The following is a 13275-nucleotide window of genomic DNA, read 5'->3' as shown; positions in this document are numbered from 1 at the left end:
CAAAGAGACAGGGTCTTCTTATGTAGCCCAGGCTAGCCTCAAACTCACAATTGTTCTGCCTCAGCTTCCCAAGCGCTGGAATTATAGGCATGCACCACCATGCCCGGCTTGACTGTTTTCATCTATCATTTTGATCTATTACATTCTTGTGATGCACAGATGACACCCGCAGGAATTTCAGGTGCTCAGGGTTCTTGAGCCTGCTCTAAGAATGAAAGCACAGACAGACTCTAACAGCAGAGGTTGGAAAGATTTTATTTGTAGTGAATTTAGTTGGAGAAAAGAGAAGAGAAAGACTGCATATTGGGGAATGCAGGGGGACCCGGAAATTGGTGATTCCATGGGTCTGGGTGGGGAGTGGGGTTTTATAGCCTATTTTTGCATTGCCTGAGGGTGGAGATGCCTTTCAGATGCAAACAGGCATTTCCTAGGGAGGAGAAGTGTCTCCTTGACCTCCTGTGGTCTGTCCTTCAGTCCTTCATTCCCCCTTCTCAGTGGTCGCTCTAACTGCTGTTAGGAATAGGGGCTGAGTCTGTTCAGAAACTGTTTCCTGCTGATGGGGCGATGAAGGGGCCCACAGCATCAGGGCTGGCCATGAGAGGGGTTGTCAAGGGGACTGCGGTAGTAGGTCGTTTTCATCTCCATCAGAGGCATTGGTTGTTTGATGGATTCTAGGCGAGAAGAAACGAACTTGAGAAGTAAGTTTAAAATGCAAGGCCCAAACACAAGCAAGAGAATAATGGCAACTGTAGGCCCCAAAAAGGGTAGGAACCAAGTCCTGGAGGGAAGCCAGGATTTTATTTGTTCCTGTACCTGAGTAGAAACCTGAGTTTCAAGAGATTGCTCCCGGAGCCACTTAGCCTGTTGGAGAATGTGATCTGCACGTCCTCTACAATGCCTGAAGTGTTCGTAGATGTGCAACAGGAGGTATTGGCAATGGCACATACCCCCCTTGTTTGGCCAAAAGAAAATCTAGGGCCAGGCAGTGGTCCATGACCATAGAGGCAAGGGACCACAAAGACCTTTGCATGTCCTTAATGGCAAGGCCTACCTGGTCAGAGGTGTCCTCTACCACTTTGGTTAGGTTTTTTGCAATTACATGATTGGCAATCCCCCCATAAGTGATTCCAGCAAGGGCTGCAACTAACACTGTTATCCCTAAAACTATTAGAGTAACCTCCCTTTTATCCCTATGGGAAGCTGTTCCTATTGTAGTTAGAATTCTTCTTTTCTTTTAGATGGCTGCATGAGCATGCAGGATCAGGAAGGCATACTTAGAATCTGTATAGATGTTGACTCTCTGTTCTTTTGACAGTCTTAGGGCTTCTGTTAGGGCCACTAATTCTGCCAATTGAGCACTTGTATTAGGAGGAAGAGGACCTGACTTGAGGATGCCAAATTCTGTCACAACTGCAAACCCTGCATGTCTGACACCATGCTTGACAAAGGCACTGCCATCAGTGTATAATTCTAGATCTGGGTTTTTTAAGGGCCGATCAATTAAGTCAGGTCGGGCAGCATAATTTTCCATAAGTACCTCCTCCTCACGAGTGCTCAGATTTCCCTCTGCCTCTGGTAGAAGGGATGCAGGATTTAGGCTCTGACAGGTCCTTAAAATTATTTCTGTCCCTCCCAGAAGCTGGGCCTGGTATTTAAGTAGAGGCTGTCAGATAGCCAAAGTTCTCCTTTTGAGTTTAAAATTCCCCCTAGGTTGTGTGGGGTATAAACCATTAGGGGGCGGTTTAGGATAAGTTTCTGAGCTTCAAGCACTAGAAGGCTTACTGCAGCCATTGCTCTGAGGCATCCTGGCCATCCCTTGGCTACCTGATCTAACTCTTTGCTTAAGTAGCCTACTGGCTGGGGAGTGAGGCCCCGGAGCTGAGTCACCACACCCAAGGCCAGTCCTCCCTTTTCATAGACACAAAATTGAAACTTGTCTTGTACTGGGAGACCCAGGGCGGAAGCTGTCATAAGAGCCTTCTTTAACCTGTGGAATGCAGTTTCTGACTTGTCATCCCATTCAATAAAGGGCTGGGGATCCTTCTGTGCCTCCTTAAGGATTTGCTATAAGGGCCTGGCTGGGTCTGCATATCCCAGGATCCAAATTCTACAGTATCCTGTGATCCCTAGAAAGGCCCTCAATTGCTTTAGAGTTTTAAGTAGAGGAAATGTCAGGATTGGACGGATCCTGTCTTCTCCTAGAGACCTCATTTCTTTCTCCAGGACAAGACCTAAATATGTAACCCTAGACTGACACAATTGGGCTTTTTCTTTAGAGATTTTATAATCTCTGTCTGCTAAGTTTAGTAAGGACTTAGTGGCTCGTGAAATGACAGGCTCATTTGGTCCACAGAGCAGGAGGTCATCTACATATTGTAGCAGAGTAGCTTGTGGATATTGCCACTCTGCCAGGTCTTGGGTTAGAGCTAACCCAAAGAGGTGGGGGCTGTCTCTGAATCCCTGGGGGAGGACAGTCCAAGTGACCTGTCCAGACTTTCTTGTTGGGTCCTCAAGGCAAAGATAGGTTGACCTTTAGGGTGTAAGAGAATGCAAAAGAAGGAACCTTTTAAATCCAGGACAGAGTAGTAAGCGGTACCTGGAGGTATTTGGGCTAAAAGCATATAGGGATTTGGAACTACAGGGTGGAGAGCCACTACTGCTTCATTGATCAGGCGGAGATCCTGGACTAGCCTCCATTTGTTAGGTCCCTTCCTGACACCGAGAATAGGAGTATTATATGGGCTGGAGCATACTATTAGCTGTCCCTGTCTCTTTAAGTCTTTGATTATGGGAATTAGCCCCTCCTTAACTTCTGGCTTTAAAGGATATTGTTTTTGATGGGGAAACCAAGAGGGGTCCTTGAGATGAATTAGGACTGGGGCAGCTGTTTGTGCCTGTCCCACAGTGTGTCCATCCGTCCACACTGTGGGGTCTACTTGTTCCTCTATTAAGGGCAAGCAAAAGTACTCTTCTGGGGGTAAAAGTAGCTGTACCCCAATTTAGATAGAAGGTCTTGCCCTAGCAGAGAAGCAGGGGTCTCTGGGACAATTAAAAAAGAATGACAGGAACAGTAATTTTCTTGGAGGACCTGGGTTGGGGAGAGAAAGGAATAGCTGAGATGCTGGCTCCAGTATTGATAAGGAGGTTGACCTGTGCTTAACCCGGGGCTCCTCTGCTTTTATGGTGGTCACAGGAGCCTGTATGGGAGGCCCCGGGACCCGTCATTGGGTGGAAGCCTCTGGCCTCGGTTCCCAGGGGAACCGGGGACAGTGTGCCTTTCAATGTTTTCCCCGACAAATGGGGCAGGGTCTTGGAGGTAGCTTTCTCCAGGGGCACTTGCTCCTAAGATGGCCTGCCTGTCCACATTGAAAGCATGTCCTCGGGTTTGGACTTTGCCTCAGGGGAGCCTCTCTGAGTGCTGTGATCAGAGCCTCCTTGCCACTTATCCTTCTCTTTTCCTTTTCCAGGTCCTTCTTTTCTTTTTCTAAGTCCCTGTTATAGTATACAGATGTGGCTACATGGACCATCCTTGTCATTTTCAGGGTCCCACTTAGGGTCATACCTAGGCACTGCCTGATCTCCTGTTGGAATTGGGAATTGAGGTTCCCTTTTAGGTATCTAATGTCTTTGTCTTTCTTCTCCCTCCTCCTCCTCCTCCTGTGAGGGCCCAGTCTGAGACAGGGCTGTAGTAGAGCCGCTTTTATCTAAGTGATAATTGTCTCCAGCTGCAGCTGCCTGATCTAGAACCCGCTGTTTCTCTAGAGAAGTGAGGGTCTGAGACAGCAATAGCATTACATCTTTCCAGCTCAGTTCAAAGTTTTGGCTGACTTCTCTAAATGCCTGGATGTACTGATCTGGGTTTTCTGTGTAATTTCCTAAACCCTTTTTTATTTCTTTAAGTTCACTCACTCCAAAAGGAACATGAGCTCTGTCCCCTCCAGGAATTAACTGGAGGGGGTACAGTCCTGTGGGACAGCATCCAGTGTGTGAGGTAGCTGGGTAAGGGGGGAGAGGGGGAGCTGAGGGAGCATTAGGTGGGTTTTTTGGTTCAAGGGAGTTTGGGGGCTTTTTACAAAGGGTTACCATGGTCTGGGTATCTAGCCTGCATTTGTTTAGCCATTCTGGGTGGTCTCTTAGGAAAAAGAACAGTTGAACATATGGAACTTTGGTCCACTTTCTGTCCTTTTTACAGAACATACCTAATTGAAGAATGGTATTATAATTAATGCTCCCTCCTTCTGGCCATCTTTCCTCATCTCCCAGAGGATACTGTGGCCAGGACTGGGTGCGGTAAAACTTTTGCTGAAGACTTTCTGGATCAAGATCTTTGCAATGTTTTAATAAGCAGGCAAGGGGGGATCCTTCCTGGATCCTTGAGGCTTGATTTCCCATCTAAAAAGGGAAGCAGGGGAAAATTGGTCACCTTAACAGAGGTTTCTCCTTTTATCTAAGTGTTCCTAGATGAGGAGAAACTCTAGTGGGAGAGGGCGTCCTGCTCTTCCTTGCTCCTTCCACTGCCGCTTGTGGGTAAAGCCATGGAGGATTTACAGATAGCTATCTCAGTTGCACCCACCCTCCTGAGATGATCTTTGACCAATCTCTCATCTACTTTGACTTGCTTGTTTGCCCTGCAACCCAGGTAGGCCTAGTTCTCTTCTACCAGCTGAACGCTTGTAATTAAAAAAATAACTCTATCAAAGTAACCAAGAGGGCTTGCATGGCCAGAAGGAGGACCCCTGTAGAGGCATGGATGGGGACTGTTGATGAAGTAGACTTTTGTCCCCCTATATATTCTGTGAGGCATATATGCTTTTTACAAAAAGACAGCGAGAGCATCTGGAGGCTTTTGCTCCAGTAAGGGGCAAAAAATGGAGACCTGAGGTTTTTGCCTTTTAACTTTTTTTTCTTTCCCTGAGGGCAGGCTGCAGAACCTGTTTAACCAGTTAACCTGATGCTTGACAAAAACAGTTCAGCCTAAATTGGAGACTAGCACTTTCTGGTGCCTGTAAGGATTTTTCCCAAACTCCCTAAAGAAAGAAACTCACTGCTATTAGAGCAAAAGCAGGGAGGCGGACACTCATCCTGAACTGCTTGGGAAAGGGGAAGGAGAGGCTGAGGGTTGGCAAAAAAGAGAGTTTCCAGGCTCAAGGCATGAGGGATTATTGACCATTCCTGCTGTCCAGGTCGATCCTGCCCAAAGGCAGTACTGGAGCACTGGAAGCAAGAGGTGACCTCCACTCTCTGGCCACGGAAACCATGAAGGAAGCGTAAGAGATCTGATTGTCTGTTTGCCGCAGACATGGCTGGAGAGGGCCGAAACTTAGCCGCCTTTGGGGCCTCTGGGAGGGTCAGAAAGTTGCATCTTCAGCCTTTGGGTGACACTGGGGAGTGCCAGGCCAGAACCTTTTGTGGCTTGAAGACAAACTTTCCTTTCCACCGGCTGTTTTTGGACCTCTCCTTAAGCTGGTCAGATCTTGAAAGAGAGTGTTTGAGGAGAGGAAAAAAGAAAAAGCCTTGGTGCACTGAAGTTGGGTTCCACACACATAGCATTGGCAGTGCAGTATAAATCCCTGCCTGGCCTCTGAGTTTCCTCAGATTGCCTGCTCTACAGCTGTAGTAGGCCCAGAGCTTTTCCTCAGTTTCCCAAGGAAGAAACCCTCCTTAAGACAGAGAGAGAGAGAGAGAGAGAAAAGGTCGACCTGAGAGTTCCACCATAGCTGGCCATGGTGGGGAGTCTCTCCTGGAAAATAGACTTCACCAGAGTGCCGGATGCTCACAGTCACATTCCTAGGCAGTCTTTCCCAGTTTGGCACAACCTATACTGACCTCAGGTGACGGCTGGTCCCTTTGTGCATCGCCAAATATGATGCATGGATGACAGAAGCAGGAATTTCAGGTGCTCAGGGTTCTTGAGCCTGCTCTAAGAATGAAAGCACAGACAGACTCTAACAGCAGAGGTTGGAAAGATTTTATTTGTAGTGAATTTAGTTGGAGAAAAGAGAAGAGAAAGACTGCATATTGGGGAATGCAGGGGGACCCGGAAACCAGTGATCCTGTGGGTCAGGGTGGGGAGTGGGTTTTATAGCCTATTTTGCATTGCCTGAAGGCAGAGATGCCTTTCAGGTACAAACAGGCGTTTCCTAGGGAGGAAAAGTATCTCCTTGACCTCCTGTGGTCTGTCCTTCAGTCTCTCACTTGGCTGGGCTACGCCTGGGCTTGTTCATAGTTCACAGGGGAAGTACCTCTGCTGTGGGTTGGGTTGTTAGCTCTGTCAGGCTGGGGCAGCTCTGAGCCCTGTGTCTCTCATACTTCACTGGGACCAGCAGGTGATCAGGAATGTAGCCTTCTGGTGCAGAAACAGAGGACAAGTAGAAACTTGAGATCTCTACGAGCTAACAACTGACACACCCATACTTCTTCCTCGTTTGATTGGCCAATGCTAGTCACATGGTCAAACCCAAAGTGAAGAAGTGAGGAAGTCCAAATAGCTACTAGTTGAAGGGGGTGTAAAGGGGAAAGATAAGAGGGGAAATAACAGGCCTAGCTGATATTCAGTCTACTTTTGCACCATCTAGAACCTTCCTTGTTTTTCTCTAGTGTTTTTCTCATGCACAGGAATCAGGGGCCCACTTCACGCTGGAGGGTAGTCCAGGAAGCTCTACAAATGTCCTGAGACACCTCAACCTTGGCCTGCTAACCACCCACAGCCCAACCCTGACTCACAGCTGTTGTAACTCTGTATATATTCATACTTTTAATGCTAATATAAACATAACATACAGCCATCTGGAACAACCTGGAAACAACCTTCCAGATCTGTTACATATGACATAAACAGTGCTGGGGATGTGGCTGAGTGACAGAATGCTCACCTAGTATGGTTGAGGCACAAGGTTCCATCCCTAGTACTGGAAAAACAGAAAAGCTGGGTGTTGTGGCTCACACCTGTAATCCCTGTCACTCCAGAAGTAGAGATAGAGAGGATCATGGTTTGGGGCCAGACAGGCAAAAAGTCAAGAGGGAAAAATGTGTGACCCTAGTTAAAAAAAAAAAAACGAAGCAAAAAGAGCTGAGGGTGTGGCTCAAATGGTAGAGCACCTGCCTAGCAAGTAAAAGGCTGAGTTCAATCCCAGTTCCAAAAAAAAGAAAAAAGAAAACCAGAGAAATTCAAGAACATTTTCAGCAAAACAGGGCTTGGTTGACCTGTTTGCCCATGAAGGGTCTGTGATTTGTCTCGTAACAGAGGTCTAGTCTTGTCTCCTCAGAAATGGGTGGGGCTGGTGGAGTGGCTCTAGTGGTAGAGTAACTGCATAGCAAGCGTGAGGCCGACTTCAAGCCTCAGTACTGCAAAAATTAAAAATAGAAAAAGAAAAAAAAAGTAAATAAGTGGGTTAAACGAGGTCATGAGAGTGGGCCCTAATCCAGTCTGACTGATGTCATTACAAGTGGACAGCTGGGTATGGTGGTGCACACCAGTAATCCCAGCACTGGGAAGAAAGAGACAGAGGATCCTGCTTCAGAAAACCAACAACACTCCCTCCAAACAATTAATACCACGTGGCACCCATTCCCTTTCTGGCATAACCTTGGAGTTACTGTAAAGTGTGGCCCCATTAGCGAAGGGACTGGGGACTGAAGGGGCCTCAGTAGGACAGGACACACTGCAACTAACACAGGTTAAACGCATCCAACATTTATTCAAATGTGAACCATTGCCTCTGGTGCAGCAAATGGCCTGACCCCTCACAGAAGGAAGCCCAACAGGGAGGGTGACACAGGGAATGCAGGGAGAGGCGGGGAAAGGTGGGGGCAGCGAGCAACGGTGGATTCCGGGGATACGCACACTCCCATGCACAGGCAAAGCCCAGGGACGTCGATCTCTGCCCCACCCGGTGGCCGCAGAACATCAAGGAAAGACCAGGAGTCCTGGAGACATTTCAGTCCTTCCTGTCATGAAGCGTCTGCCGAGGGGGCGGGGCCAAGGTCCCTGGACCTGGAGAGACATGTCAATCAGAAGAGCAAGGAAGGGCAGATGGAAGAAAAATGGATTGTGCCAGGTGAGAGTTCTATCACTCTTGGGCTAAAACCTAGTTCTCAGTCAAGTTTACAAAAAGACTATGGATGTCTGTGTTGATGGGCGGCCATCAGCCAGTCTTACAGAAAGCAGTGTTGCTGAACACCAGTGACTCACGCCTATAATCCTAGCAACTCATGAAGCAGAGATCAGAAGGACTGCAGGTTCAAAAACAGCCCTGGGAAGTAGTTCCCAAGACTCTATCTCAAAAATAACCATCACAAAACAGGACTGGCAGAATGGCTCAAGTGCGCCTGGCTAGTACGTGTGAGGCCCTGAGTTCAAACCCCATTGCCACCAAAAAAAAAAAAAAAAAGCAGTACCACAGCAAAACCATTTCCACCACTGCCACCTAGACCTCTTGGCAAGTCACAGGCTGGGTGCCTCACTGGCAGTGCAGTAGAAAAGGGTCTGGCCCTTGCCAGCTCCTGGGAAGGACCCCCAAGCTTGGGACATCTTGGCTGGCCTGGGGCCTTGGGCCATGCACAAAGTCTAATACTGACTTGTGAGGGCGGGCATGGGCCTATCTACATGACCAGTCTCCAAAAAAATCCCTGCCCACCACGGCTCCCACAGGCTGCTCCAGTTTACAACAGTTAGTACCCATGGGCACAGGATTGCCAGGAAAATTATCAGTGTGCAGCACTCCCTGAAAGTGACCAGAGGCTCCTGCTTGTGTCTCCTGACCTTTGCCCCACACTTCTCTTCCCTGGTTGACCCTCCGTTATGCTATGCCTTTTCAACAATAAACTGTGACCACAAGTGTGACAGCTCTACTGAGTTTAGACCCTCCAGCAAACTGCTGGGCACCAGACACAGGGACACCCTTGAAACACAGCCACCAAATAAGCAAACAGGGTGGAGCTCAGTGGTAGTGTGCAGGCTTCAAATGTGCTAGCCCCTGGGGTCTATCCCCAGCACCAAAAACCCGAAACAAAACCCTGAAGCAAACAAGAATCACTCTTTTATCTTGTCTACACAATTTTTTTTTTTGAGGGCTGATGGAACCCAGGACCCTCAAAGTTGCTAGGCAAGTGCTCTACGCCTTGAGTCACACACCAGTCCTTCTATTTTGTTTTCAAGATACCTTTGCCCAAGCCGGGCGCCAGTGGCTCACACCTATAATCCTAGCTACTCAGGAGGCAGAGTTCAGGAGGATTGAGGTTCAAAGCCAGCCCTGGCAAATAGTTCAACAGACCTTATCTCAAAAAAACCTTCACAAATAGGGCTGGTGGAGTGGCTCAAGGTGTAGACCCTGAGTTCAAACCCCAGTACACATAAAAGAAATAAGATACTTTTGCCTGGGCTGGTCTTGAACTGAAGATTCTACCTCTGCCTCCCGAGCAGCTAGACTTAAGGTGTGCACCACCATGGCCACCTCAGTTCTTATATAAATCCCATTTCTGCTTATGTTGGATAACATCATCCATTAACGGAGCTCCCTGATAACTAAGTAACTGGGCTGGCTTAGACAGGGGTGAGTTATTTTTTTATTTTTTTTGGCAGCAATGGGGTTTGAACTCAGGGCTTCACACTTGCTAGGCAAGTGCTCTACCACTTGAGCCACTCCTCCAGCCCCATGGGGTGAGTTTTTGAGGGCATACAATAGCACCAGGATGGGCTCCACTTCACTCTGCATCCACCCCTACCTTCCTGACAGTGACTATCCAGGATTCAGTTGGCTGACATAGCTTTGAAGTGATGTGATTGGGGGTGGGGGAGGCAATTTGCTTCATTTTAGACCTGCACATGAGGCAAGACAGCAGAATGGAGGTGTGGCTCAAGTGGTAGAGTGTCTGCTTTGCAAGTGTGAAAGCCCTGAGTTCAAGCCCCAGTCCCACCAAAAAACAAAAAAAGAAAGTCCTAGAATGGGCTGGAAACTAGTCCTTGGTTCAGAGTACACAAGTAACTGGGGAACGTAACTAGAAGTCAGTCCAAGGACTACTTATCAATTCTAGTGTTTAGGAGCTGTGTGCAGTTCTGGGCAGGGGTACCAGATTAGGGCGATGGGCGCTGAGGGCCCATTGTAGGTCAGTGCAGAGATAGGTGATCCTTGCTAGTGTTAGGCCGAGAGGCCGTTCTAAAGTATTTCTGCAGTGTTTGTGAGTCAGTTTAAGTAAATTCCTAGAACTTTCTAGGAGAAATTACCTCAGATAATTAGTGACCTGTGATAATTAGTGATCTATTTGGGAGAACTGAGCACAGGAATTCTGTCTTGAACACATTGGGACTTGAGCTGACATTCAAGTTGTTACGGCCCACTGGGCTGGGAATTGTTTCCTGGCAAAGGGACAAAGAGCCAGACGCCAAACTGCCTGTCTCTTCAGCACCTTTCATTCCCGAACCAGGAGTACTGGCTCCCTGTCCCCAGCACCACCTCAGGTGTCACCCTATACCTCCCATCTCCCAGACTTCACCCTAGGCCAGGGGCTCCATGCATGGGGTGCTGGGAGATCCAAGGGATGGCACCCCTCCTTGGTGGCTCCTCACCTCTGCCTTCAGGACTCACTAGCCCTGGGCCAGGGCGGCCTTGATGGCAGCCACCAACTTCAGAAACTTGCTCTCAGTGTCCACATAGCCATCGCCTTTCTGGGGAGGGAGGATGAGTAAGACAGGAATCCCAACACCAACCTCAGCCCCAACTCCACACAGACCCCCCGACAAAGTGGACACAAACTTACCTTCTTGGAGTGAATCAGCTTCCCGGCTACCATCACTTCAAAGAACCCAGTGACCTGGGGAGTCCCCTCACCACACTAAGGAGAGGGGGAGGATTTGGGGAGGGGCTGAGATGTTCTCTTGGGAACACCCACCCCTTCCCAGAGAATGAAGAATAGGTGAAGGGGGCAGAGCTGACTTAACCCTCTCCCACTGCTCCCCAGACCCACGGGACAGACAAAGGGCCCATTTAACTGTCTTCTGAGACTCACAATGTCCAGGCACCCGGGGAACTCATCTTCTAGCTTCTTCTTGAGCTGAAGATACTGAAAGCAAGACCGGGAGTCATAACTGGGCATGGTTAGCACCCCTCCCCCCCATGCTCCCCACCTCCAATGCCACAGGCTTACCTTGGGCTTGTAGCCTCAAGCGCCACTGGTGGGAGTAGACAAGGGCAGTTGATGGTCCAGGACAGCATGGGTCCAAGGAAAAGGCAGGCAATACCGGTGAGGAGGAGGGAGGGAGAAGAGAGAAAAAGAGGGTCAGACAACAAAGCAGAGGCAGTGAGAGACCCTCAAAAGAGGGGCCCACGAGAGCAAGAAGGGGGAGGCAGAACAACGGTGAGGTGACCACAAAGACAAGACAGAGAAGGCAAGGGGAAGGAAACCAAAGGAACAGAATTAGAATGAGGGCTGCATAAATGTGCAGCCCCTCCCCCCACCCAGCTCCACCAGCAGCCAGGAGTGTCTTAAAAAAACCCTGTCACTTTCAGACTGGTATGAGATACAAGCCTCCCAACCCCCACACAAGTCATTTTGGAGCTGGAATCTGGTGCACAGGCCTCATGGGGGCCTCAACATGTCACGCAAGCAGCGACATTTTGAAAGCTGGAACTGATCAGAGCCTAGGGCAGTGTCAAAGACAGTTCAGCCAGCAAGCCCTGGTTCAAATTATGCAGTGTGGCCTGCTTCCAACCTCAGTTTCCTTACTTGTAAGATGGAGCTAGAATTCCCCTCCCTCACGGGATTTCGGGAACAAGAAATTCACTGAATAGGTATTTATTAAGGGGCTACTGCATGGCAAGGAAACAAAACCATTAAAAAGGGAGTGAAAGCCAGGTGCTGGTGGCTCACGCCTAAAACTCCTGCTACTCAGGAGGCAGAGATCAGGAGGATCAGAGGATTTGCCCAGCCTGGGCAAATAGTTCTCAAGACCCTATGGAGTGGCTCAAGGTGTACCCCCATTTCAAACCCCAGCACCGCAAAAAAAAAAAAAAAAAAAAAAAAGAGAGAGAGAGAGAGAGAAAGAGAAAATCGCCTGTCTTCCTAACACTAGCAAGGAAATTGGAGCAAACATGCTTACTGCTAACACAATACTCCATGGTGGGAACTCAAGATCAAACCATTCGGTACTACAGATGGGGAAACTGAGACCAAGAGTGGGTAGCACCACTGGGCAATGGCGAGGAATGCATGCGTTCAATCTTTTGTTCATTCCCTCGGCCCCACCCAGGGCTGGGCCTCACAGATGGGCTATCGCTCTATTCTGCGTTGCACCACTAGCCCCCCTGCAATTCTTTGGTTTTTTGGTGGTTTGGGAGGGGTGTCTTATTTTTGTTTTTGCGTTGCTGGGGATGGAACCCAGGGCCGGGCGCAAGCGAGGTCAGCACTGCAGCTGGAAACCGCAGCCTCTGCACACCCAAGTCTTTCCCAAACACGGACAGGCTCATTCCGGGACCGCGTCCCCTCCAGGCGACCTCACCCGGGACTCTTCGGGGTTGGGGGAGGGAAAACAGGGTGTTGGGAAGCGAAGACCTCGAAAAACCGGTTCCCACCCCTCCCCCAGCCCGGAGTCGGGTGTTTAAAGCGGACGCACACGCGTCTCCCGAGAATGTCGCGCTTGTCACAAACCCGCGTCGCGGACCCTGCGCCCCACGTCCTGACGCTGCCTCACGCAGCCACCTACAAGGAACTCCTGGCCCCTTCCCCCTCACCCCTCACAAAACCCGGGCTGCCCCCGCCTCCGGCACGGAGGATGGCCCCGGAGAAGGACCTCTGGCCACTGTGCTTACCAATACACAACTCGAATTGCGAGCGCCATGGCTGGGGATCGCAGCATCCGCGGGACAGCGGACGCCACAACCCACCGAGATCCGCCGACGCGCGAGGTGTGAGCGCCGGGCCGTGCGCACAAAGCTGGGCCCGCGGCGCGAACCAACGCTAAGGGGGTATCATGGATTGGGACCAAAACTCTGAGGCGAGGAGGGGAGAGGCCGAGGCTGCAACCCGACCCCTCCACGCAAGTCTCATTATTATCCCTATGTTGGGCTAAGGGACTTCTTGGATAGAGTGAGTTACTGGACAAGCCCTCTGAGCGTCCCTTCCCTGTCCCCCCCCCCCGGAATGAATGGTACAGCCCCGCGGGGCGGTGGAGCGCTCCGCTGCTCCGGGCGGCGTAGGGCTTAGGCTGGGACTCTTAGCTACGCTGCCGCGTGGGCTGGGAGGGGCGGCGCGGAGGAAATCGAGGCACAAGGGACTCGGGCC

The 13275-nt window shown here is 49.9% G+C and overlaps 1 protein-coding gene across 1 annotated transcript; it reads right to left on the bottom strand.

Annotated features, from left to right (window-relative positions):
• Positions 1-7677: 7677 nt before the first annotated feature.
• On the bottom strand, positions 7678-12944 carry Selenow (selenoprotein W). Its single transcript, XM_020179621.2, has 6 exons — positions 12804-12944; positions 11143-11167; positions 11005-11058; positions 10756-10830; positions 10565-10663; positions 7678-7993 (listed from the first exon to the last, which is right to left on the bottom strand). The coding sequence occupies exons 1-5, from the start codon at positions 12848-12850 to the stop codon at positions 10583-10585; spliced, it is 282 nt and encodes a 93-aa protein (XP_020035210.1). The 5' UTR covers positions 12851-12944; the 3' UTR covers positions 7678-7993; positions 10565-10582.
• Between the last annotated feature and the right edge of the window lie 331 nt (positions 12945-13275).

Source organism: Castor canadensis, chromosome 16, assembly GCF_047511655.1.
Source record: "Castor canadensis chromosome 16, mCasCan1.hap1v2, whole genome shotgun sequence".
NCBI lineage: Eukaryota > Metazoa > Chordata > Mammalia > Rodentia > Castoridae > Castor > Castor canadensis.
The sequence above is the reverse complement of the archived record's forward strand: the minus strand, read 5'-3'. Positions and strand labels throughout refer to the sequence as shown.